The following is a 25737-nucleotide window of genomic DNA, read 5'->3' as shown; positions in this document are numbered from 1 at the left end:
CCACGATTTGCGATCAGAAACAGTGCCAGGTCATGACACTCCCTAGCTGGACATGGCCTCTGAGAGTTTCTGGACGGAATCAACTGTCGTGTGTGTGTGTGTGTGTGTGGGCGTGTGTGTGTGTGTGTGTGTGTGTGTGTGTGTGTGTGTGTGTGTTGAGGTAATGGAGGCTGTGTTCCCAGGCCTGGCCATACACCATATTTTAGGAACCACATCAACCAGAGAGAAGCGTGTTGCTGCTTTATTGAAACTTCTTCCCCGTCACACAAAGCAATGACACAGGGGTGCGGTGGGGAGCCCCTTGCACAGCCCTCGCCCTCTGCACCCCCCTCGCAGACCCCAGAGAACCCGCCTCTGTGGCCTTATCTCCGCCTTTGGGTCAGCGACCTCGGGAATCCCAACCCCCAGGGAAGCAGGCAAAAGAGGGGGTGCAGGGACCAAAACCTCCCCTATGGCCCCACCAACACGAACCCCCCGGGCGGGGACTGTGCCCACAAAGGGTTTGCCTGTTTTGACTGAACTAACCTGTGGATTTAGTCCAACAAATGGGTTTGCCTGATTTCAGCACTGAATTTCTGCTCGACCACAAGTGTCAGGCAGAATTGGGTGGCCTACAACCTATCTGGCAACGGATGGGCTGTGGGTCAGGACTCACAAGTACTGAACTGACCACAGGGGGCAGCCGGTTATTGGACTAGATCGAATTGAATGGTTTGGGGGGCTAAGGTGATTTTTTTATTATTGGATTTTATCACTATTCTAAATTAACTGAGGGTTGGCTGACTTAATAATTGCTTAAGGAACTATTGGAAGAAAATGGATGGATGTATTCGGTGGGGAGGACTAACTGATGATTACTTGACTAAATTGCTCTGCGAATTGACAACTATTTACAAACTGACACAATGGACTCTTTTGTTTGACCACATTGTCTTCACTGAAATGACAAGTGTGTCTTTGATTTGTCAGCCACTTGGTAAAACTGGTCAAGTTGAGAGGTATTTAGCCAAACTCACTGACTTTAGAAAGACCAATCGTTTAAACCAACGTCAGAGCTGATCAAAAGAAGCTGAGTGCTGTTGGACTGAATTTTTGAGACCCAATCATTCAGCCTAAAGGGGTTGACCCAGTTGTGAGCATCTCCCAGGCCCCGCAGGAAAAGCAGGCCAGCGAGCGGGACACAAGCGGATTGTCCTGAAGTCAGCCAGGTGGTTCACCCAGGCCACAGGGGCCACCTAAGCAAAGAAGCGGATTGCGAGGTAGCTCCGCCCCTCCCAGCACCAGGGCTGGGGCCTGGTGAACGTCACGCCTCTGAGTATGGGGGTGGTGCTGGGCCCCCCTCCGGAATCTTGTATGGCAGAGACACGGCTTCCTCATAGGATGGCAGGACCACCTGAGAGAAACAGAGAGATAAGGGCCGAGAACTGACCAGATGGGACTCTACCCCAACCTGGGGTTAAGGGGCTCCAACCCCCACCCCTGGCAAAATGATGTTGATGATGATGATGACTAGCATGCCTTGGGCACTTACTATGTGCTAGGCATGGCATGCATAAGACAGGTACGGTTTCTGTTCCTGTAATGGACAGACTTGCCTCTGCCTGTTCCGCATCAAGCCCCCTTGTTTTGATACCAACACACTGTTTTCCCTGGGAAAACATCCTCAGTCCATGTGCTTTCAGAAGAATTGATCTGGGGGAGTGGACATGAGACCTCATGTCTGATGGGGTGGTCGCTCAAAGTAGAATCTCATCCCCTGGCAATCGTCACTGGTTTGGCGATAGGCTTGTAACCCAAGCTGGACCAATCAGACATGCTTCTGGGATGTCTTTCTTACTGCTGGGGCTGCTGAGAGGGTGGGATGACAGCCTAGGGATTTGGGCAACCATTTTGCTACCATGAGGAAAGGGCTGCCTTTCATCCTGAAAATAAGATCATGTCTGGACATCAGGCTTCAGCCATGCCTGAGCCAGACCTACATTGGACTTTCAAGTTCTATAAGCTAATAAATTCATTTTATTTTTTACATAAGTGAGAGAGTGTTGGGTTTCTGACACTTGCAACCCAAAAAGTTCCTGACTAATACAATCCCCATTTTACAGTTGAGGAAAGTGAGCCTCCAGTAATTTAAACCAGCTGCACTTTTCCCATCACTTTTCCAATCAGCTGCTTCTAAGCGCACTTAATCCCTCTGCCTGGAAGGCCCCTTCCCCTTTCCCAGCTAACTTGTACCCGCTGACAGTCTAAGACTTGATCAAGTGTCACCTCCTGCAGGAAGCCTTCCCTGACACCCCAGGTGAAACCAGGTGCCTCCTCCATGCTCCCATTGCCCCTGTGCTTCACACCAAGTTGTAATTGGATCTCTGTGTCTAGATTCACTCTGGACTATACTCTCCTCCAGGACAGGGTGGCATCTTAGTTTTCTCTGCATCCAAAGGGTTGGATATGAGTCCAGGAAAGAGTAAGAAGCATAAAATGTTTAACGCATGAATGAATGAATAGAATCCTAGACAATCAGAGTGGAAAGAGATCTTCCCATTTCTTCTGGTCCAACCCTCATCTTACGAGTGGAGAAACTGAGGCCGAGCAAGGCAGAGAGACCTGCCCTAAATGATACAGTGAGTGGCAGAGCTAGGACTTGACCCCCCCAGCAGGCTCACCTTCTGCAGCATCTTGGAGCTGCTCCTCTCCTCGGCCGAGTTCATGTACTTCATGAATCTGTAACATCTCCACACACACTTGAACATGTAGACCTAGAAAAGAGACCCAGGTCAGGCTGTGCTTTGTGACCCTCCTTCTCACCACCCCAGCAGACCCAGGACAGATGCTGGGCGCTTCCTGGAGACCCCCAGCTTACCCTAAAAGGTCAGACCCCTCTTCTGGTTGGAGGGGGCCTCACCTGCCCGTCTCAGGTGTTCCAGGTGTTTCCCTTTTCACTGCCCCACAGACTCATCACAGAAAGGAGCTTTTTAGAGGCCCCTGCACCACCCTCTAGCCTCCCCGGCAATAATCCTGCAGATTCTGCTTCTCCGCCCCTGAGGACTGAAGCTTACCATCTCCTGAGGGGGCCCCGCCCATCCTGAGACAGAGCTGACAGTGGGAAATGTTGTCTTCAAAACTGCTTACGATATGTTGTTGTTGTTTTTGCGGTACGCGGGCCTCTCACTGTTGTGGCCTCTCCCGCTGCTGAGCACAGGCTCCGGATGCGCAGGCTCAGCAGCCATGGCTCACGGGCCCAGCCGCTCCGCGGCATGTGGGATCTTCCCGGACCGGGGCACGAACCCGTGTCCCCTGCATCGGCAGGCGGACTCTCAACCACTGCACCACCAGGGAAGCCCGATATGTTGTTTTTTTAAAGCAGATTATCCAACAGTGTATGCAATAGTATCCCACGTTTATAAATGCAGAAAAATTATATGTATGGATGTATATATCTGTCAGATAATGTGAGCAACGGCTTTCTCTTAGCAATTGATGTAAGAATTGGGGAGAAGGGTTCCAGGGTGGGGAGTGAAGTCCCCAGGGGTGTGTTCAAGGAACAATAGCCAATAAGTCTCTCTCTGCCCCCAAAGGAAGGAGAGCAGGTCTTGGCATCTAGAAGGTCCCTTGTTTTATGGAGCCCCATGATGGGGACTTAAAAGGAGCAGAAATAAATAAAATGAATTATGAAAGAATGAAGTACGAAGGGCCAGGGCAAAGCAAGTAGGTGAAGGGTAGCCAGTGAGGCAGGGTTGGGAGTCGGGGTACAGAGAGAACTCCCACTGGATGAAGATAAAGAACAGGAGAGGGGTGGGGAGGGATGGAGGTGTGTGGTGGGGTTTGGGCAGTTTCTCTCTAGCAGAGTCTATGACGTAAACCTCCACGTTGGTCCCCCCAAGCCTTCAGGAATGTTCTCACTGTGCAGCACTAATGCGCTTGTGCTAGGTCAGTCCTTTGAGGAAAGGTTAAAAGGAGCGAAGTTGTTTCCAGTTTGGCACTGAGTGAGAGCAGAGACTGCTCAGGGCCTGGGATGTAAGGAGGCAGTGATGTCTGGCTACACCACCCACATAAAAAGAGGGGGCGGAAATGCACCCAGATATCAGAGGTGCTGCTCTCCGAGTGGCGGTGGTTGGTGGGCTGATCGTCTTCTTTCTGCTCATCTGTAGTTTCTAAATTTCTACAGTGATCATATGTTACTTTCACAATCAGAAAAGAACACTTTTAAAAGCCCTTCCTTTTCTTGAGTCGACATCAGCCTCCCTGTGGCTTCCGGCCACAGGGCCCCATTGTGGCCTCTAGAATCCCCATGAGAGTCCTTTGGGTACTTGGAGGCTGCGATCAGGTCCCCCTTGAGTCATTTCTTTCCCAAGCTGAACTGCCCTGGTTTCCTTGACTCCCGAAGACGGCAGCGTTTTCTTGCCTCTTCACCCTCCTGTTGTGCTGCTATTTTTTTTTAATATAAATTTTTTAATTTATTTTTGGCTGCGTTGGGTCTTCATTGCTGCACACGGGCTTTTCTCTAGTTACGTCGAGAGGGGGCTACTCTTCGTTGCGGTGCGCGGGCTTCTCATTGTGGTGGCTTCTCTTGTTGCGGAGCACAGGCTCTAGGCACGTGGGCTTCAGTAGCTGTGGCACGTGGGCTCAGTAGTTGTGGCTCGTGGGCTCTAGAGCACAGGCTCAGTAGTTGTGGCACACAGGCTTAGTTGTGGCACACGGGCTCTGCGGCATGTGGGATCTTCCCGGACCAGGGCTTGAACCCGTGTCCCCTGCATTGGCAGGCGGATTCTTAACCACTGCGCCACCAGGGAAGTCCTGTGGTGCTGCTATTAGTGCACTCCTGTCTGTCACCATTTCTCCAAGAACTGGGACCTGAAACAGGACTCTATCCTCTGGGCCTGACTACCCGTGAGAAGAATAAAATCAATCCCCTCCATCCTTCTCATCACCAAACCTCTAGTAATATGACCTCAGGGCTCATCTACATTTTGGTGCCTGAATCACGTAAAGCTGTTAACATGGGCAAAGCAAGACTTAGGGTGTCCCTTTCACAGGTGAGACCCAAGACCCAGAGAGAAGTGACTTGAAAACCAACCACACAGCTAGTGAGGGGAGAGCTGGGATTCAGACCCAGGACTTCCTGAATCTAATTCCAGACAAAATAGCTCCTCCTCCCCCTGGATCAGGTCTCTCTGAGTCACACATTAAGTCCCCGACCCTTGAACACAGGTGGGTCTTCACAGATCCACTTGCTCTAAAGGGGGCGTCCCCGAGGATCCCACGTGTGGGCACAGGGGCTGGTGTGGGGAGGGCTAGAGTTAGGAGCCAAAAGCAGCGGGGGCGGGGGTGGAAGACACACTTCCCTGCCTCCTAACAGTCTGGCATGGGTGGGCCCGGGGCAGCTCAGCCTCTCCACCCCTCCCTGAGCCGTGGGGCAGGGGCCGCTCACCTTCAGGATGAGGACAGTGATGAAGGCGATGGAGAAGATGAACATCATCTTGATGAACTGGTTGTGAGCCATACCTTCCTGGCTGGGGAGGTAATTCTGCAACAGATGTGGGGGCCACGTCAGTGTCTCTGGCCATAAGGAACTCTAACAGTACCCACACATCGAGGAATAAAAGCCAGCTCTCCACGCACACAGGAACGTGCAGTGGCACCGCCATTATCCTGGCCCAACCCTGCAAGGGCCCTAGGAGGCCACCTACCATCAGCCTCATCTGACAGGTGGGCAAACCCAGGGAGACAGATGCAGCTGATGCCTGTCCAGGTGACCATTATCTGGCTGCTGCCCCATCCCCCAGCTGGTGGGCCACACCCGTGTCCTTCTCTGGAGGATAGTCTTGGTTGACAGAACCACCTAATCCTGAAATACCTGGGAGGTATGCCTCGTCCCCCAGGGGCACCTCACAAGCAGGACTTGTTGATGGAAGGTTCCTGCTCTGGTGGGACAACTGCTGTGGCATTTGCAAACATGTGCACACATCCTCTGACATCCTTCCCTCGAGTGTGGGCTAGATCTAGAGACTCACTTCTCACAAATAATAGGATGTGGCAGAGGCGAGTGTGATCTCCAAGACCACAGGGCCGTTTCCTCCTTGCTCTCTCTCGGATACTCACCGGGGGTGGGGGGGGGGACCGGCAGCATGAAGATGCTCAATCAGCCTCATCAAAGGCGCACACGGTGGGGAATCGAGCCAAAGATCCCGCAGTCACGCCAGTAAGCCAGCTTGGGAGTGGATCCTTCAGACCTAGTCAAGCCCTTGGCGTCCACAGCTCCATCCTCATCTCAGGTGCAACCTCACGAGAGACCCTGAGTCTGAACAACCCAGCTAAGCCACTCCCACATTCCTGATCCTCAGAAACTATGTGAGGTAACAACTGTTTATTGTTTTAAATCACTGTGTTTGGGGATCATTTGTTAGACAGCAATGAAAACACCAATACCATTTCTGCGCGGCAGTTCATACTCCAGGGCACCCTCTGGGATCCAGCAGCACGACTTCTAAAGCCACATGTCTGCCTGGCTTCTTCCTTTTGTCTAACTTGCTTCCCTCATTCCTTTCAAGTTTCTTCCTGAGAGCTCTCCTTCAGGAAATCACTCGCACAAGAATCCCTCTCCAAGCTCCACTTTTAGAGAACCCAGACTAAGCACTGAGGCACAGAGAGGGAAAGCAACTTGCTCAAGGCCACAGAGCCAGTGATAGGAGCAGACCCTCAGCCCAGACTCACCATGTGGTTCATGGACTTGAAGTTGAGATAGGTGGGCACTTCCATGTAGGAGCTGCAGAGAGTCAGGATGCTCAGGCAGAAATCCAAGAGCTGCAGGGTCATCAGTGGGACCTTGGAGGGGCCCTTTGGAGGAAGAAGACAGACAAACAAGTCAGCCCCAACCCAGCGGCCCGGGTACCACGGGGCACACAGTGGCCCCTCAGCTTGAGAGACTGTCAGCCAGAGACATCGACGACTCCCTGGTCCATGGTACCCAAAAAGAAATGGAGGTCCATTTCTCAGACGTTCACACCATGGGCTGGTGCAGGACTAGGACCAGGGTCTCCTGACTCCCAGCCCAGGGCCTTATAATGTAGCTTCTCAGCCTCCTCAAGGACCACAGTCAGGGGAAGTGTGAAAAGCAACTTTGGGGAACTGCGTCTGTGATTGGCACCAGGCGTCGCGGGCATTCCCACCAAGGATGTTCACCATCCTTACCTTCCTTTCTTCAACGTGGTTACAAAGGAGAGACAAAACAGGGGCTGGGGAGGGAAACGGGGCATGTCCCGGTTCTTATGGTGTAAATTCACACGTGGTTGGCATTTTTTCCGTTCTTACCACGTGCTAAGCACCCTGTGCACGCTTTCCTCATGTACTGCTCATAAGACATATTGATGAGACATGATCTCAAGACACATTTTACAGGGAGAAACCTGGGGTGAGGGACTTCCCTGGTGGCGCAGTGGTTAAGAACCCATCCGCCAATGCAGGGGACACGGGTTCGAGCCCTGGGCCGGGAAGATCCCACATGCCACAGAGCAGCTAAACCCGTGCACCACAACTACTGAGCCTGTGCTCTAGAGCCCACGAGCCACAACTACTGAGCCTGCATGCCTGGAGCCCATGCTCCGCAACAAGAGAAGCCGCCACAATGAGAAGCCCACACAACGCAATGAAGAGCAGCGCCCCACCCCCCGCCGCAACTAGAGAGAGCCCACGCGCAGCAACGAAGACCCAACGCAGCCAAAAATAAATTTAAAAAAAATAATAAGAAATGTGGGGTGACTTGGAGGAGCTCAGGGACTTGCTCAAGCTCACCGACTAGAAAGGACCCTGGGGGCTCCCACGCTCACTGGCCTGGGCTCCTGCACCTCCCCCGCTGGCCGGCTATGGGACATGGGACATACTCACCGCCCGGCTGCTGCTCCGGGAGACAAACTTGAGGTAGGCGGGCAGCTCGATGTAAGAGCCCAGCAGGGTGAGCAGGCACAGGAGGAAGTCCATGATTTGCAGGGACAGGAAGGGCAGCAGGTACTTCTCCCGGTTCTGAAAGGCAGGCCCAGCATGGTCAGGGGTCCCTTGCACAAGGCGCTTCCATGCAGCCTTAAGGCTCCACGGGCCCCCTGGCCCACAGGTCCCTTCTGTCCCGGGGAACTCGGTGCTCTCCTGAATCACCTGTGGATCTTGGCTGAGGTCACCCCATGGGGATCCACATGCCTTCCTCTGAGTGAGGCTCTGGGCGCGGGGAGAAGGTAAGGCCCAGGTCCTGAGGGTGAGCAGTCTCGGTGTCCCAGGAGGAACCGGGAATAGTTCCCATCTACAGAGATAAGCGCCTGGGGGCTCCAGGACCAGGGTCTGCCTCAACTCGCTCTTAAGAACCCAGTGACCAAAGACTTTGTGTCCATTTGACAAATGAGGAGGGATCAGAGAAGACTTCCTGGAAGTGGGGGCACCAGGGCGAGAGCTGGAAAGAAGCAGGAGGGAAGGGGAGGGTATTGGTGGCAGAAGGGCTGTCCTGAGCCAAGGCCCGGAGGTGAAGAAACTTGTGCTGCTTTAACAGTGGGTCTTGACTCTGTGTGGGCCACCCCCGGGGATGTTCAGTCATAGTGAGGGACCCTGGGAGGCTGAGGCTGAAATCCCTCTCCTTCAACTGAAAGCAAGTGACCACTATGACCAGTATAAATGGGTAGGAACCCACAGCTGGGGACAAAAATCACAGAAAAGGTGGTTTCGTGGTTTCTCACGTGGTTGTCTAAAATCACTCAGGAGGCAGCCGAAACAGCCCAGACTGAAGCTCAGAGGCTTCAGGGATGACCTGACCCATTTTCCTAGCTGGACCATTTGTGTTTCTGCGTGGACCACCGGGAACCAAGGTGAAACCACTCCCTGCGGTGTAGGGCTCCCGAGAGAGCAGCGTTAGCTAGGGAGTGAACAATGGCATTTCAGGCAAGGTGGAGACATTCCAAACTAGCACCAAACCTCCACCCCATCCTGCTGGCCCTGGGAGTGCCAGTCCACCACTGTCTGTCCAGGAAGTATTCTCTTTCCGAGGTCTGCTCTCATGGCTATGTGGCGGGGCCCTGGCTTCCTGCCCTGCTGGGGGCCAAGGGACAGACGGGTTCCTTTCTGCAGGAGGCTGAGTCACAGCCCGCCTCTCCCTCTCAATCGCCAGCTGGATGGCACTGAGCTGGACGCATCTACACCCTCCCCTCTGCTCCTCTCACTGATCTCAAAACCCACTGCTTTCTCCCCTCTACCTAGGCCTCAAAATGACCCTTCTTTTCTTCTCTACCAAATTCCCTGCCACCATTTGCAGTTCAAAAGGATGTGGGTTGCCAGCTAGTTCAGCCGAAGTGTCAATGATCGGCAGTGGCCGCAGCCGGCTGTGCACACCCCCGTGCATGGAGGGTGTATTTTCACAGGGAACCGAGGCCTCCAACCTGACGGATCTGGTGTGAAAAAGGGGGTTTCCAAAAAGTAAGTGTGAAGATTTCTAGGGTGCAGATCGGATCTCCTCCAAATACCCACCTCCCACCTCCCAGCATCCAGTGCTATCCACATAGTGGGTATGAATAGGAGGGACCCGGGAGGGCAGCTGGGCCTCCTTGCCAGCCCGCAGATCCTGGCTCCCCTTCCCCTCCCCGACCGGCACTCACCTTGACCACGCCCACCAGCAGGCTCAGGCTGATGATGAAAAGCATGGCGATGAGCAGGAAGCTGGAGATCAGTTCCGCTGAAAGGCGAAGAGAGCGGTGAGGGGCCCGGAAGTGCCCCCAGGAACCCACACCTGGGGTTCCAAGGACCACACTTTGGGAACCACTGGTGTGAGCACTATGCCCGTGAACCAGAAAGCCCAGGCCCTGCCCTCCTGCCGTTCTCAGTCTTGAGGGGCACACAGAACATTTCAGGTGACACAGGACAGTATAACACAGGGTGCAGGGTGGGAAGGGGGCCTGGGGTCTGCCTTTACCAGGATGAGGTGGGGGAAGGCCTCTGAGGAGGTGGCCTGTGGGCCGAGTGGCCAGGAGTCCAGATAGGGACCCCAAGACAGGGCCCAGCTTGGTGGGGTCAGCGCAGCTGGAGCGCGGGGAGTGAGGGGGAGCGTGGACGGAGCCACAAGGTGTGGGAATGTGGCCAGGGAGGGCAGCAGGGGCTGGAGCCCCCACGAGGAGCTGCGATTTTATTCTGGGTGACGGGCTGCTATCGAGCAGGAGAGTCCCGCTGTCACCGTTCTAAGCTGATTTGGTTTGCAAAGCGCCATCCTATCTGCTCTCACACCTGGAGACTTCAGTGTGAACAAGTGGAATTTCTCCATTTGCAGACGTCAGAAAGGACAAGTGGCAGAGCCTCAACTCCACCCCTAGCCGGTGCCCATCCCCCTGCTACCCCACCCCACCTGGACCTACCGATCCTGAGGTAGCCTGTCTTCGAGAACTTGCAGGAGGCCTTGCCGTGGGCCACCTCCACTGAGTGCTCAATGAACAGCAATACGCTCATGATCTGGGGACAGAACAGAGCATCAGTGAGCCGGGGCCTGCACAGCTCCGCCACCAACCCCTCCCACCCCGAAGGCGTGCAGTCAGGGCCTGTGAGGAGGGGTCCTGGAAGAGATGGAATGCGGGCCAGTGGGGCACCCCAGGTAAAGTGTGGCCTGTACAGGTAGACAGCTCAAGCTCGTAGTTCCTCCTTCTTCCTCTTCCTAGCTGTGTGAGCTTGGGCAAGTTACTTGACCTCTCTGTGCCTCAGTTTCCCCATCTGTACAATGAGAATAATACTGATAGCTTCCTAAGGAGGCAGATGGGAGGAGTAAATGAGAACATCCCAAGAGGGCACTTAGAACCACACCCAGTTATCCATAAAGTGATAACTGTGACCTCTGAAGGTCAGGCTTGAGGAAGTGGGGGAGACTGAGGGCTCTCACCAGTGACTGGGCCCCTGCTCTGCACCCTCTTTTATAATGACAAACTCTGAGCATCATGGGATCTTAGTCACAGCATCTGAGCATCACAGAACTTCAAGTTCTTGGGATCATCAACACAGGCCTGGGAGCATCTGACCTGTGAATCCCAGCCCCCATGGCCCCTCAATTCCCATAGGCAAAATGGAGATAATAATAACACCTGTCTTATAAGGTTGTAGTGGGGCCAGATGGGATAATTCATTTAGAGTACCTGACAAATAGTAAGCGCTCAATCTGTGCTATTATTATTGTTATTATTCCCTCTAGACTATAGGTTCTAGGTAGGGAAGGACTGTGTCTCTCTTGTTCACTGCTCTAGCTGTTGTAGATGAATGAACAGAAGGATGGACGGAGGGATGGATGCATGAACGAATAAACCCTATTCCCTCAGAGGAACCTTGCTAAGAATGACAGAGAAGGGGCAAATCTAATGGGCATGAGTGTTGCCATGGCCCTGGCAATAACTGAAGTCCAGCCACGAAACTGCAGATTGAAAGAACCTTGGAGGTCACCTTACCCCTGCCCTCCATCTTCTAATGCAAGAATACTGTGCCATGCAGCCTCTACTTAAATGCTTCCAACCACGGGGAACTCACAACCTTCTGTGTGTCCATGCTCTTACAGCAAGGCTTTCCCCCCACCATACACACACACTTCTCCAGATGCCATCTGCCCACTCTGCCAACAAGATGTCTCCTCCCTTGTAGCGGATGTCCTACCTCTATTAATATGGCCTAAGTTTACACTGGCTTTCTAGGCGGCCCTTCACTAGTAACTGACGCTCGGCTGACAAGCAAATAGACACCCACCATCTGTTTCCCCCTAGCTGATTGTGTGGGTTTTTTTAGCTCAGACATAGGTTTCGATTTGTCTTCCTACCATATTACATCTTGTTCAGGGGACAGAAAGGGACAGCAGAGAAGACTGATGAGGAACTGGGTTCCAGAGCCAGTCAGAGGTGGATTTGTATCCAGGTCATTATGTGACCTTGGGCAAGTCACTTTACCTCTCTGAATTCCCTCATCTGGAAACTGGCAAACACTGGATTTAATAAGGAACAAATTGCATTGTACTGGCGAAGCACTGAGCTTGGAGGCTGGCAGCGGGTGCTCAGCAAGTATAATCTGCTTTTGGCTGGTGTGAGCTTACGTGGGGCAGTCTAGCAGTACCGTGAGGAGAGTGCCAGGGGGCTGACAGTGAGCTTGTTCTAGCTGCCCCCTCTACGTGGTGTGGGGTGAACCAGAAAGGCTTTGTTTCACCAGGAGAGTGGAAAACAGCTCAGAGCGGAAAGCAGACATGGCAGGGGCTGTGGCTGGTACCCACAGGAAACAGCTCGGAGAGAGAAATGTGGCTTCCTCATCCCCTAAAGCCTGGAGCTCCAGCCCCTCTTCTCCCAGTTTCCCCTGTAATGAGGAAGAGAGAAAAGGAGGCAGATGACGGTTCAGTCCAGGACAGAACAGGGCACCCTGAAAGACTGGGAGCTCTGGGGCTCCTGCGGTGTGCCAGCAGAGCACAAATGAGTCACCACAGCTGGGCTTAGAAGGGCGCTAGCATTCATCAGCCGTGGCACAAGAAGGCTTTTGAAGTCCCAAGAGTCCAGGATTGTCTGAGATCTAGATAGAAGCTCAGAATCAGACAACCCCAACGTCCAATCACTGGAAAGAGCCTCTGCCCACTTATCTTATAAGTTCCTTCTGCTTGTTTTCTAAGCTCAGAGAGGTTAGGTGGCTCGCCCAAGGACACACAGCAAGTTGGGGACAAAGTGGAGACTGGAGTCCCAGTGTCCCAGTGCTGTCCTGATGCCTTCCCACACACCCCACTCCCCGAGTCACCTCAGAGCCCTGCTAGCCCCGACCCCAGAGGGCTCAGATATTTTGATCATGTGCCTATGTCAACAAAACCTTTTGCACACACTACTCTCTATTTCTTGATTTCCAAATTATATGCATGTGCTCCTGTCTTGATTCATAATGAACATCATAAAACACACACACCAAAAAAATCCAGAAATGAACAAAGAACATGACTGACAAATTTAGAAATTCTAATATTGCCATTCTGAGGCCCCAGTGGTCACCTTGGGTATCACCCCACTTTGGAGACCAGTGCTAACCCACAAACCACTCCCCAGATCCTCAGTTCTGGTCCCAACATCTCCCACAGCCCTGCCACCATGTCTGCAATCCTGCCATTAGCGTCCCAGCTGCCCCTCTCCAACCACACCTCCTGAATATCCTGGGACCCCAGGAAGGGGAGGGAAGAGGAGGGACATTTGTACAGCCCGACTCCGTGCCAGCTTTGCCACCCACACCATCCCAGCGATCCTCCCAAACCCAGCCAAGAGACTGTTCTTAATGCTCCCACCCCCATATCACAGATGAGGAAAGCGAGGCTCAGAAAAGTCCAGTAATTTGTCCAAAGCCCCCCAGCTGATCATCTGTAGGGCCGCGATTCAAACCCAGGCCAGTGGGCCCTGGATCTGATTCTCTTCCCCCCTCCACTGTCCTCCCAGCATCTCCCAGCCTCCTAGCTCTGCCTGAGGCCTGCCCTCCTCGCCCACTCCCATGTGGGTGCCCAGCAGAGTCAGCAGGGCACCCACCTCCTCTTCCCTCTGCCGTCTCCTCCACCTCCCACAGCTTGTGCAAGAAGCAGCAGCAGACACCAGAAGCATTTCTACTTTTGTAAAAACCACCTGTGTTTAAAACCAACCTCATCCTTTACTCCATTTCACCTTCTCAACCATCCTGTAGAGAGAGGGAGATAATTCTGCCCCCATTTGCCAGACGAGAACCCTGAGTCTCACCGAAGGCAGGAACTAGCCCCAGGTCACAGAGCAGGGCAACCTCAGAGTCTGACTCAGACCCTCTGCTGGCCCCTAACCTTCAATGGAAGACACCAGTCCCTGATCCAGGAGAAAGATAGGCGTCTCAGCTCCCTAGGAGATGGGATGGAGAGGAATTGACATTGCTTGTGCACCTACTGTGTGCTTGGACCTGTACACACAGGCTTGCACCACCATCTCCCAAAACCCTGCAAGAGAGGCAACATTTTCCCCATGGTATAGATGAGGAATAAAGGCTCAGCAAGGAAAATTCACACGCCCTGTGTCACGTGGCCAGGCTGGGATTTGATCCCTGTTGCCTGGGTTCCCAGGGTCCAGGCTCCACTCAAGGCTGAGTGGTTGCTCTGGGGCCCAGCCCTGGTCTCACCAACCATCTGGCAGCTGACCCCCATCCTTGGACACCCGCAGCTCAGAGGACAGCAGCTGGAACTTGAGACCGCTCCCACTGCCTCACGGCTGTGTAACCCTGGCCAGGTCCTGGCTCCTCCGTGGTCTCAGTTTACCTCCTCCAGTCAACGTGGAGAGTCACCCCTATTCGCACTGGAATGATTGAACTCCTGCCAACTGCAGCACGTCACACCTAGGCTGCCCAGGGTCTCCCACCCCAGAGCTGCACCCCACTCATCAGAAGGCCCTCACTGCTCCACCCAAGTCCCCAACCAAGAGCTGTTTGTAGTTCCAGAAAGTGCCTGGCTTACCTGTAGCATAAGCTGGGAGAGGCCAGGAAACTCCAAGAGTCAAGATTTCCCAGGCCACCTGGCCCTCCCCTTCCCCTCACGCCCCTGGTTTCCACCTGGACACAGAGCTGCCCTCTCCCTGATCTCTGAGGACCTGCCTGGGCCATGACTCATGCCCTCCTGCTACAAGAACGGGGCTTCTCTCCTCCCACAGTGCCCAGGCAGATGGCATTCACTCGCCCAACTTTTCCTCCATAATAGCATCTCCTCACTCACTGTACCTTAATTCCACATGGTGAGATCACATGGTTAAGAGCCAGGTGCTGGAATCAAGTGGCCAGGGCCCCAGCCCCAGCTCTGTGGCCTTGAGCAAGCCACTAACCTCTATGATCCTCAGTCTCCTCATCTGGGAAATGGGGCTAATAACTGGACCTGCCTCGTAGGGTTGCTCTCAGGTCAAATGACGCGCCCACGCCAACCCTGGCATACAGCAAGTGCTCCATCAGTGCACACTGCTGGGCAGGCACACACTTGCTCCCTCGTTCCTTCATCCAGTAAACACTCTCTGAGCACATGCTGCCTCCAGGCCCTGTCTGGGAAAACCACGGACCCTGGCCTGCAAGTGTCACAGTCCCCAGGGGAACCCAACAGGTGACCAGTGTGTTTAGAATCACGACGTGGGACATGCAGGGGACTCAGAGTCCCCTGATGAGGGAGTGATGACAGCTGTTTGGAAGGCACAGGGAGGGTTTCACAAATAGGAAAAGCTTGACCGTGGCAGAGAGGAGAGAAAAGCATTCCAGCCAGAGTGATCATCGTGTGTAAAGGCCCAGAGCCAGCAGTACAGACCCAGCGAAACTCGGGGGCAGGGAAGAGGCAGGGAAGGCCTCTTGCCTGAAAGAGGGGATGTCACTTGTGGGAAAGTGAAGCCCAGAGAGAGGCAGTAGCCAGCCCAAGGCCACACAGCAAGCGTGTTGCAGAGTCAGAATCAGCCTCAGTCCTCCTGACACCACACCAGGGCTCGGGCTGCATGACCGAATCAGTCCTGGCCACGCTCAGCACGCCCACTGCCACCTCCACTCTCCATTCCCCTTTCTCACCTCTTCCCTCGGCTTCTCCCTGGTTTCAGTTCTCATTTTCATCCCCTCCCCGACTCTTCTTTCTCAGTAACAAACACAACTTCCCTAAGCTGAGCAATGGAGGAAGTGGCTGGGAGGCCAGGAGAATTTCTACTTGTTTTGCTGGTGGCTCTGAGAAGCAACCAGCAGCCTGAGCTGAAATGAAGGGGGCAGCAGTTGTAGGAGGAGAGGAAGAATCAGGTAGGGTGGAGGGATGAGAGCACTACTGAACATGGCCGTGGCCATAACGATGGCGATGCCGCAGCTGAATGGAAGAGAGATGAGGGTCAGGCGGGACTGACAATGGTGACATGCTGGGAGGCGGAACTGGCCGTCCCGTGGCTGCATTTGGCAGGCCGGTGACAGTTACGACCCTCTGGGCAGTGATAATAGAGGTGGCGGTGGATGCTGCAGGGGTGCTGGTGATAGAGGTAACCACAGGGCTGCTGGGAAGTGGTAATTAACTGCAATGACAGTCAGGCCATGCTGTGCTGCTGCTGTTGATGGCAGAGGTGAGGGCATGTTCTGATGGTGGTGACACCAGATCCCCTGGCCCTGGGGATCAAACACCAGTTCCCGGTCCGAGAACATGGGCCCACCCTCTCGGACCTCCTGGGGGGCTTAAGACACACCCTCTCATAAGCAGGCAGGCAGGAACCCATCCTCTGAGCTTCCGGGGGATAAAATTTACAGGGACACCCAATGCTCAGTGAGCATTTACTATGTGCCAGCCAGTGCGTGGACACTTTCCTGTCTGTTAACTCCACTTCTCCTCACAAGTCTGTGAGGTCAGGACTGTTTACCCACTTACGTCCAAGGAGAACAGGGACTGTGGGTGCCGTGGCCGAAGCGGCACAAGGAGTCCGGCCTGGGCTTGTCCTCAACCCTTCCCAACAGAGATAACGCCGTTTACACAATGGGAAACCGGTCCCAAGTGCACAGCCCTTCCTGCCCCTCTCCCCTTCCAGGGCTGCTCCACCCTGACCCTACATCCTCCGGCTCTGGCGGCCTAAGAACTCAGGGGCTCTGACACTCAGACTGTTATTATTATCACTGTCGTCCTCTTCGTCTTCAGCAGCAGCAGCATCGCCCCCACCCTGAAGCTCAGTCCCCTCTACCTCACCCACCCACCCTGTTTTCCCTGGGGGTCCCCTGGGGCTGTCTGGCGAGAGGATGGGAGCAAAGAACCAGATGTGTCAGCGTCAAGAGGAAGCTCCCCTCCCCCAACCCCACCCCATACTTCCTGTCACAGCTTATCGGGGGCGACTGCGTGGGGATCATTCCCCCGCCGCTGCAGCACTATCTCCCCAGCCGCCTCCCCAGCTGGCCCAGATAAACATCACGATGTGCCCCCCCCCCCCCCCCCACCAAAGCCAAGGCTCAGCTGTTGCCCCAGCCGGGCAGCCTTCACCTCCCTGGGAGCCTGGCTCCTCTGGAGGCTGCGGCTCTGCTGTCCACCCTCCCATCCCCGCCCCCTCCTACTATTAATTGTCCCCCCACAACCCCGCCTGGCCCCTTTACTCCTCTGTGCCTCAGTTTCCTCATCTGTAGAACAGAGAGAAGGCTCCACCCACTAGCAAAGCTGTAGTGAGGAAGGAGGACATGACGTGACATATGTCTGCTACCAAAGATGATGATTCAGAAAGATCGAGTGACCAGCAGAAGCATTTGGTGTGGACTCCAAGCCACAGGTCCCCGTGGCCGTTGTAATAGCCCACCCTGGAAACAACCCCAAAGTCCTCCCCCAGTACAACAGGCCAAATACGTTGTGATATATTCATGCAGTGAAATACTATACAGCAAGGGGGAAATGAGCTGGATACACACGGCCACACGGAGGAAGGTCGCAAATGCAATGTTGAGAGAAAGAAAGAGCCCATGTTGTGTAATCTCATCCCTGGGTACTTCTAGAACTACGTGTGTTGGAAGAAGTCAGTGGGGCCCACGTAGTGATGAGGTGGGGACACCAGGGGCCCTTGGGGGCTGGTCCCATCCTATTTCTCAATCTGGGTAGAGGTTACCTGGCTGTTCACTTTGAAAAAGGTCACCAAGATATGCACTTATATAAATTATGCATCAATAAAAGGTTTGCAAAAGTAAAATAAAATCGAGATTGGTTGCCACCGGGTCAGACCCTGGGGATTACACAGATGGATCAGGCTGGGTGAGCCTCCGGACCTCCAGGGCGGACCACATGACCCCCAGGACCCCAGCAGGTGGGGGTGGGAGCTGCCCTGGGATGGAGGGAAACGCTGGGAGCTCAGGGTCCAGGAGTTGGGGCTCCAGGAAGGCTTCTGAGAGGCAGTGAGTCTTAAAAGAAGATTTCTCCCAAAGGGCAGTGGGAAGGGTGTTCCAGGCAGAGGGAACAGCAGGGGCGAAAGCAAAAGAGAGTGAGACACATTTAGGAAACTGCAAGCTTCTCTTGGGGAACTGTGACTTGGGCTTACCATGTGCCAGGTACAGAGGAGGCCCCCAGGAAATGGCAGCTTCTGGGTGGCTGGGCCAGTGGAGGGATGCAGGAGATGCTAGGGGGACATGTGGTTTTACAGGGATGTGACTTTGGGGTCAGCAGGGGTGGGAGAAGGAGCACCCCGGGCAGAGGGGACAGCCTGTACAAAGGCCGGGAGCTGGCAGAGAACAGAGTTCGGATGGCGTGTGCCAAGGTTCATCACCCTGCAGGGGGGGAAGGGCCAGGACAGGAGCAGCTCGCTCTGGCACCACGTCCAGGAAAGCCAGCGTGTCATCCTCTGAGCCCTGTCCCTTGCCTGTGCCCTGCGTGTGACAGCCCAGCAAGGCCTGTCCTCTGCTCTCTGCCCTTTGACCTTTCAGACCTGCCCCCATGAAAGAAGACAGGATGGCAAGCCTTCCCCTGAAGGAGCAGGCACTAAGGGCAAAATTTCTGGCCCAGTGAATCCCAGTGGCTTCTGTCATTCTTGGTAGGGGGAGCAGTGGTCATCCTTTATAGGCACCCATTTGGGAGCTCAGAGTCAGCCTCCAGGCTTGGTCCACACCCCCATCCTCCTCCACTTCTTGAGTATCTAGAGAAGTACCCTGCACCCACCAAACAATCCCCATAAAACATCAATTCCTTATTTACCTTCAGGGCAAAGGTCCCCACGTGACAGTAAATGTTACTATTACTGGAGCATTTAGGAGAGGCAAGGTCCTCTGAACACTGACACACACTCATTCATTCGTCCTCACCTCAGCCTTATGAGGCAACTTCAATTATTATTCCCATTTTCCCCCCGTTTTGCAGGTGCCATTGAGACTGCATCTTTGCATGTGGGCTCCGTGTTTCTAAGAACAAGGCCCCCCGGATATTACGGTTGAACCCCACCCCATTGCTGCCAAGAAGCCTGCCCCTCCCCCACCGCGGTCTGGAGCAGCAGCAGGGGAGCCTGGGCCCCGAGCAGGACACCCGGGCTCTTGTTCTTTACCTACCCCGGGCTGCAAAGTCGCTTGGCCTGTCCAAGCCTCGGTTTCCTCTTCTGTCAAATGGGGGCTCCAGGGGTAGCTACAATGTGTGAGGCACTCGCTGGGTGCTAGGTGTGTCTCCCACCTGGTTTCCTTTGAGTCTCTGACCTTGCAGGTCATAGTTATTGGCCCCCAGTTGACAGGGGAGGAAACTGAGGCTCGGGGAGGGGGAGGGACATGCCAGGCCTGCAGCAGGGCTGAGGGGTGGAAGGCGGGAGCCGGCGCCTCACTCTGTACAGCTCCCTGCTCAGCTTCCTGCCTCATTAGAGGTTCTGTGCACCCTCCCCTTCCCCTGGTGGGGTGCAGGTCCCCTGGGAGACCAATGCAGGCCTCATAGTGAGCTCAGAGTGAAGCCCTGGTTCCAGGCCACTGCCCTGGGCTCAAAATAAAAGCCTCACTTCCTGGGAGGCTCTGGACTAGGGTGGTGACCAAGAACCTCGGCCCACCCAGGCTCTGCCTTCCAGCCACGGGGTCGGGTCTGAGTGGGGCCCCAGCCCCTGCACCAGCCCCTGGACGCTCCCCCAGGTTGGTGCCTCTCCCAGCTATGGCCCTCTGACAGCAGTGGGTCCCTCTGACCAAGGTGATGCCCGATGTCTAGAACCACCATTCCCTACCCCCCATTCCCAGAAGCCCCTTATTTCCCTTCCCTTCCCTTCCCTTGGGCCTGAGAACAAGGAAGTGGGGAGGGGATAAGGCCCAGCCTGGGGTCTGGCCTGTCCTGGCCCACCTCACACAGATGACTGGTCACCATCACTCGGCCCACCAGGCCTGGTGCAGGAAGAGACCAACTTTGCCCCCAGAAGGCCCTGCACGTCACCCCGCTTTGGCCCAGGGGGTCCAGTGGTCCTCTCGATGGCTCCAACATTTTATAAGCTAGAAGGCAGAGTGCATACCCCAGAGATGGGGAACACAACTGAGTTCCCACCAGGGCCCCTTGGCCAGGGCACTGGGGAGGGGCCACGACTCCCACTCTACCCCACATGGGAGCATCAGGCGTGAAGGCAGAGGTTCTAACAGACGACCTAACAGTTGGGACCTATTTTTAGGTCCCAAACAGATGAGCTCTCGAAAGGGGAGTGGCCTCTGGTCACGTCCCACAGCCCACACTGGGCACTCGCCTGCCAGCCCTCCTCTCCAGTGGGGTCACATCAGCTCAATACCTCAAAACAGTCACCCTGAGACAGGGACCACTGGCCCCATTTAACAGAAGAGAAAATTGAGGCTCAGACAGCAAAGGCACCTGCCTGCTCAAAGCCACATCATGAGTGAGTGATAGAGACAGGTCTGTGATCTTTTCCATCCGAAAGTGGAGCAGAGAGAGAAGAGCCACTGGAATTCTGAGGAGGACAAGCAGGAGGGCTTCCTGGAGGAGGAGGCTTCCCATGAGCTGGACCATAAAGAAGAAATGAAGACTGGGTGACAGAAGCGTCTCTCAGAGAGACAGACCACCCCTGGGCTGTGGGCCAGGTAAAGAATTCATTTGTTCACTTGCTGGCTCATCCCACACACCTGGGTGCTGGTAGCTGAGGCCTGGAGCAAGACCTTCCCCCACCTCCCTGTGTGACCTGGAGCAAGTCAGGGACCCTCCTGGGCCTCTGTTCACTCATCTGTTAAATGAGAGAACTGGGTCAAACAGAGATCCATCCTTCTACCATGAAGCCTGAAAGAAGTCAGGCATTTGGTCCAGTCTTAACCCTGCTGACCTCTGTAGCCTCCCCCACCACACCTCACGACCATCCTGCCCTTGACCCCAGCTCTATGAGCTTCTCCGTGCTTCCAGAGCATCACCTGGCCTTTCCTACCTCCCTGCCTTTGCTCTCTGCTCCCTCCACGAGCATATGCCCTTTCCCCCCCCAACATTCCCAAGCAAAGTCCCACTCATCCTTATCACTCCGGCCTCCTCCCAAAAGCCCTTGCTGAATCCCCAGCGTCCACCCCAGGGCTGGGCTAAGGCCTCTCATCTGTGCCCCGTAAGAGCCAGCACTGTCATCCATCAACGCCATTCTCACAGTTTTTCCTTGGCGGGTTGGAATCCCTAGAGGGCAGAGGCCAGGAGTGAGTCAGGCCCATGTGCTGGCCTGGGGCTGGGCACCAAAAAGAAAGACACGTTTGAGAACAAATCTGCCTTCACTGGAGGCTCCTTAAAATAATGGAGGTTAAGTGCTCTATTATTAGCCGTGCCTCAGACACGGAGCCTGTTGTCAGCACAACCGTAAGTCAAGTGGTCAGACCCCAGAGCACCGGTAGAGCAAGTCACTTCACAGTAGAGAAACCTGACAAACGCGACCTCAGCCAGGTGATCAAGGTCAACATCAAGTGATAAGACACGCGGAAGTACACCCCCTTGATATGAAGTGCGGAGAAGGGCACTTTACCTCTGTGGTCATCCTCCCCAAACACATTGCCCAAGTCTAACCATGAGAAAAGCAGGCAAGTCCCATTTGATGAATATTTGACAGAATACGTGACTAGTACTCTTCAAAACTGTCAAGGTCTTCAAAAACAAGGAAGATCTGAAAACTCTCACAGCCAAGAGAAATCTAAGGAGGTGTCATGACTATATATAACGTGGGATCCTGGAAGAGAAAAAGGACGTTAGAGAAAAGCTGAAGAAATCTGAATAAAGTATGGACGGTAGTTAATAATAGTGTATCAATATTGACTCATCAGTTGTGACAAATGTACCATATTAATATAAATGCTAACAGTCATGGAGCCCAGACGTGGGGTATACAGGAACTCTGTGCTATACAATTTTTCTGTAAATCCAAAACTGTTCTAAAATAAAACGTTTATTTTAAAACGTAATACATGTTCATTGTACCAAATACAGAGAATACAGAAAAGTAGCAAAAAATGAGAGCTTTCACAATCTATAACCCAGAGACAAGCCATGGCCAGCATCAGTCTCATTTCCTCCTGGCCCTGTTTTGGTGTATCCTGTTGCTACAGGGTTGAAATCGCCACAGCTTTAAGCTTTTGATCAGACAACACATTTCTAATGGAATTCCAGGCGCCTTGGACAGGAGAGGTTAGGGAGGGAGATATTTCTAGGCAAAAAGGTCTTCTGGGTCCCTATCTCCCGCCATTAACTTGGGACAGACATGCTTTGGCTTGCCAGGCAAACCAGAACCAAAGAGGCCAATTTACAAAAGTTCTCTGACTCCTCTGTGTGTGCAAGTTGGAGTCAGAAAACGTTCATGAACCAGGGAATCGTCTACACAAACCCAGTGAAATGCTGAGGAAGGTCCTCCAGCCATTGGACACGGAGGTCCTCCAGTAATAACGCCCCGATGACTCAGTAAAGTGGGGCATTGTCTCAGGATGCCAAGAGCCCGATTTAACCCTCCCCAGAGGGGTCCAGTCCACGAATAGCTCTCCGTGTGCAGGGCCGTCGCCCATGACTGGCTCCAGACGACGACCAATCTGGGTGATCAACACATCTGGATGGCAGCTTCTCTTTTTCCATCCAGATGTTCGAGGCCCTGACAGCACACCTGCCACCCAACTGCCAGGCCACAGAGAAAGTCCCCAGGCCCTGCCCTTTCTGGGAAGGAGCAGAGGCCTCTTACAGAGGAAGCAGGAGGATGACCCTCCGCTGGAATCACTCAAGGACCCCAGCCCAGAGAAGACCTCCCGGGGCCAGTTGTACAGCTTCCAGACTTTTCTTCTGTTCTCCTGCCTTCGGGTCTAGAACATCCCATGGCTCCCCATGACCCACATGAAAGACAGTGGTTCTCAACTGGGAGTGATTTCACCCCCCGGAGACATTTGCAATATCTGTAGATATTTGGGGTTATCACAGCTGGCGGTGTGCTACCGGCATCTTGTAGATAAAGGCCAGGGATGCCGCTAAACATCTTACAATGTACTGTTCAGTCCCCACAACAAAGAATTCTCCAGTCCCAAATATCAATAGTGCCCTATAGTGAAGGCCCAGCCTCCAGCCTGTCCCTCCAAATCCCTCCCACCTCTTGCTGCCCAACCTAAAGCCCCCAGGTTAGTCTATGTAGGGTCCCCTGCACAAGCCACTGTCCTCAGCCTCCACACCTCTGCACACCTATCCCTCCCCCATCCATACTCCCCACAACCAAACTCTACACCTCTGCCAGTGACACCTCCTCCAAGGAGCCTTCCTTGATCACTTGCCCACACATTCTCCAGCTCTTTGGGCAGGAACTGATGTCATTAACTGTGTACAGGTGAGGACCTCGGACGGCATGATCAAAAAGAAACCGCAAGAGTTACAAAACCCAGGGTTTGCAAGTCAGACTCAGGGCCCAGCAGCCTGCAAATGGATTTGACTTGGTCTGCACAGGGATTTCTTTTTTACCTCAAATCAGTCATCAACATGGAAACAGCAGAAATTGTGACATAAAAGCCTCTGTTTCCTGTTTCTCCAAATGTCAAAAGAGCGGCTGCTGGGGCCCACATTCCTCCATGGCAACAATCAGCGGAAACAGAGAGCGGCCGCCAGAATAGACCCAGAACAGGCTCCCCAGGTCACTGCAAGGTCCATCTGCCCCGCTACGCTCACTTACAGGAGCTGCCTGGCCCCTGGAGGCATTGGAGTTTGAGACCTCTGAGCTGGTCCATACCCTCTTGTCCATCATCTTATAAAGGAAAAACTGAGGCCCAAGGGAGCAGCTTGTCCAAGGTCACATAGCCAGTTAGTGGCAGAGCAGGGGTAGGGACCCAGGGGCCTGCTTCCCACGGCGACACCCCTGCTTACTACACTGTGTTTCCAAGAATGCTGTACAATCTCAGAGCTTGAAGAGGCCCTAAGGACTTGGTCTGGGGACAGTCAAGAGCCATTCACTCCTCTCAGGAGCACTCTTGCGATGGAGAAGCTAGGCAGAGCAACCTCTGAGCCCCGCCCAAAATCAGTGTTCTAGGGTCTGACTGCTTGCCTTACAGGTGTGCTGGCAGCAGGCTCCGTGTCTGAGGCACTGCTAATAATAAAGCCCTCAAACACCTGTCAAGCACTGCTCTGTGCCTTGTAGATATTTACTCCCTCGATCCTGAGAACAACCCTAACAGAGAAGTATTATTATTCTCATGCCCATTTTTTGGACGAGGAAACGGACATTCAGAGAGGTTAAGTAAGTGGCCTGAGGTTGCACAGCTAGGAAGTGATGAGGCCAGGATTTGCACACAGGAGTCTGGATCCAGAGGCTGTGCACCAAACACTGAAGAGCACCAGCCCTCCGAAGGCTGGGCTCTTGCCAACAGCCCTGCCTGCTCTGCGTGCGGCAGGAAGCAGATGCAGCCAGGTCTGAGCAGTTTCCAGCAGCCCACCACAGTGTGCCAGATTTAGGCTAATTTTGAGGAAGACCTTCCAGGCTCATAAAAGAACTGTTAACCACAGGCCCTGAGTCACCCTGGGAGGAAGGCCCCCGGGTCTGGGGGAGCTGAGTGCGGCTTGGAGCTGTGGGCTGGGGGGATAGTTCTGGACAGGGCAGAACAGAGACCCCAACCTTCAGCCACCAAGACAGAGGGGGAGCCTCTGGCCCCAGGGGCTGTGACTCACCCAGAGTCACTCTGAGTTAATAAGAGACAAGACTCCGTACCCGGCTGTGCACACCAGCCTCCAAAGGGGAACCTCTGGGCCCGTTCCTCCTCGGCTGGGCCCACAGGTGCTCAGGCCAGGCCAGGCACCCTGCTCATATGTAAGCTAAGAGGATACAGCCCCCTCCCTCGCCTCTGGAAGCACAAAGGGGAGATTCGCACTTCTCATCCCCTCCAGTGGCCCAGGCCCCGTGCCTGTGACCTGACCCCATTTCCTGACAACGATCCCAGCTCACACGTCTCTCAAGATTCCTGGCTTCCGAAGCACTTTCGCATCTGCTGCTCCGTTTGTACCCGGATGAACCTGTGGCTGCTAAAGGTCCCATTTCACAGAGGCAGAAACTGAGCCTCAGAGAGAATGTGAGGTGCGTTCGCTTAGAACAAGGACCCCGCCTCCCACTCCTGCCCCTGCTGCAGGGTCCCCTCCCCCGCTTTGGACAGAGAAGGAGCCCAAGGCCCGGAGCAGGGCAGGGACTTGTCCAGGGTTCCAAGAGGAGGTGGTGAGCTACGGTCCTCCCGTTCGAGGGGTCTCCATAGATCGGGGCCGCCCTCACACACACACACGCACACAGTGTCCCGGGCCGCCTGCACACTCACCACATGGTAGACGGCCAGGGCAGTGGTGGCGATGCGAACGTTAAAGCAGCAGCAGGTTTGGCGGATGGCGGCCGCACGGGGGGCCATGGTGTTGCCTCCCCTCCTCCGAGGCACTGACAGGGAAGGAGCCAGGAGCCTGGAGCAGAGAAGGAGCCAGGAGCCTGAAACAGGGCAGAAAAGGGAAAGCTGCGGGCGCCCTCCTCACTTCCTTCCTGCCCCTCAGACAGGCAGGGGTAAGGGCGTCACAACTGGGGCGGGGCAGCTGGGAAGGGCCCCAGCTTTCCTCAGAGCACGGCAGCGGGCCCCTGCCACTCCCAGGAGGGGCTTCCCTTGCACCGTCGGTACCTACCATTTGCCAGGCCTGGGGTTTAAGCAGTTTCACCCATGCCTTGCTTAGAGGATGCCCACCACCACCCTTGGAAGCAAGGACTGTTAGCAATCCCATTTCCAGATACAGACACAGAGGTCCGGAGAGGTCAAGGCATTCAGCCAAATCACACAGTAGTCAGGGCTGGTGGCAGGATTCAAACC

At 54.4% G+C, this 25737-nt stretch overlaps 1 protein-coding gene across 1 annotated transcript; it reads right to left on the bottom strand.

The window, feature by feature from the left end:
• Positions 1 to 223: 223 nt before the first annotated feature.
• Positions 224 to 25336, bottom strand: LAPTM5 (lysosomal protein transmembrane 5). Its single transcript, XM_027109390.1, has 8 exons — positions 25207 to 25336; positions 10374 to 10467; positions 9624 to 9700; positions 7879 to 8013; positions 6709 to 6831; positions 5426 to 5521; positions 2661 to 2753; positions 224 to 1393 (listed from the first exon to the last, which is right to left on the bottom strand). Exons 1-8 carry the CDS (start codon positions 25291 to 25293, stop codon positions 1304 to 1306), a joined length of 795 nt encoding a protein of 264 aa, XP_026965191.1. The 5' UTR covers positions 25294 to 25336; the 3' UTR covers positions 224 to 1303.
• Positions 25337 to 25737: the final 401 nt, after the last annotated feature.

The sequence above is a fragment of the Aethalodelphis obliquidens genome, unplaced genomic scaffold (assembly GCF_003676395.1).
Source record: "Aethalodelphis obliquidens isolate GAN/ISIS:26980383/991018 unplaced genomic scaffold, ASM367639v1 scaffold9, whole genome shotgun sequence".
Classification (NCBI taxonomy): Eukaryota; Metazoa; Chordata; class Mammalia; order Artiodactyla; family Delphinidae; genus Aethalodelphis; species Aethalodelphis obliquidens.
The sequence above is the reverse complement of the archived record's forward strand: the minus strand, read 5'-3'. Positions and strand labels throughout refer to the sequence as shown.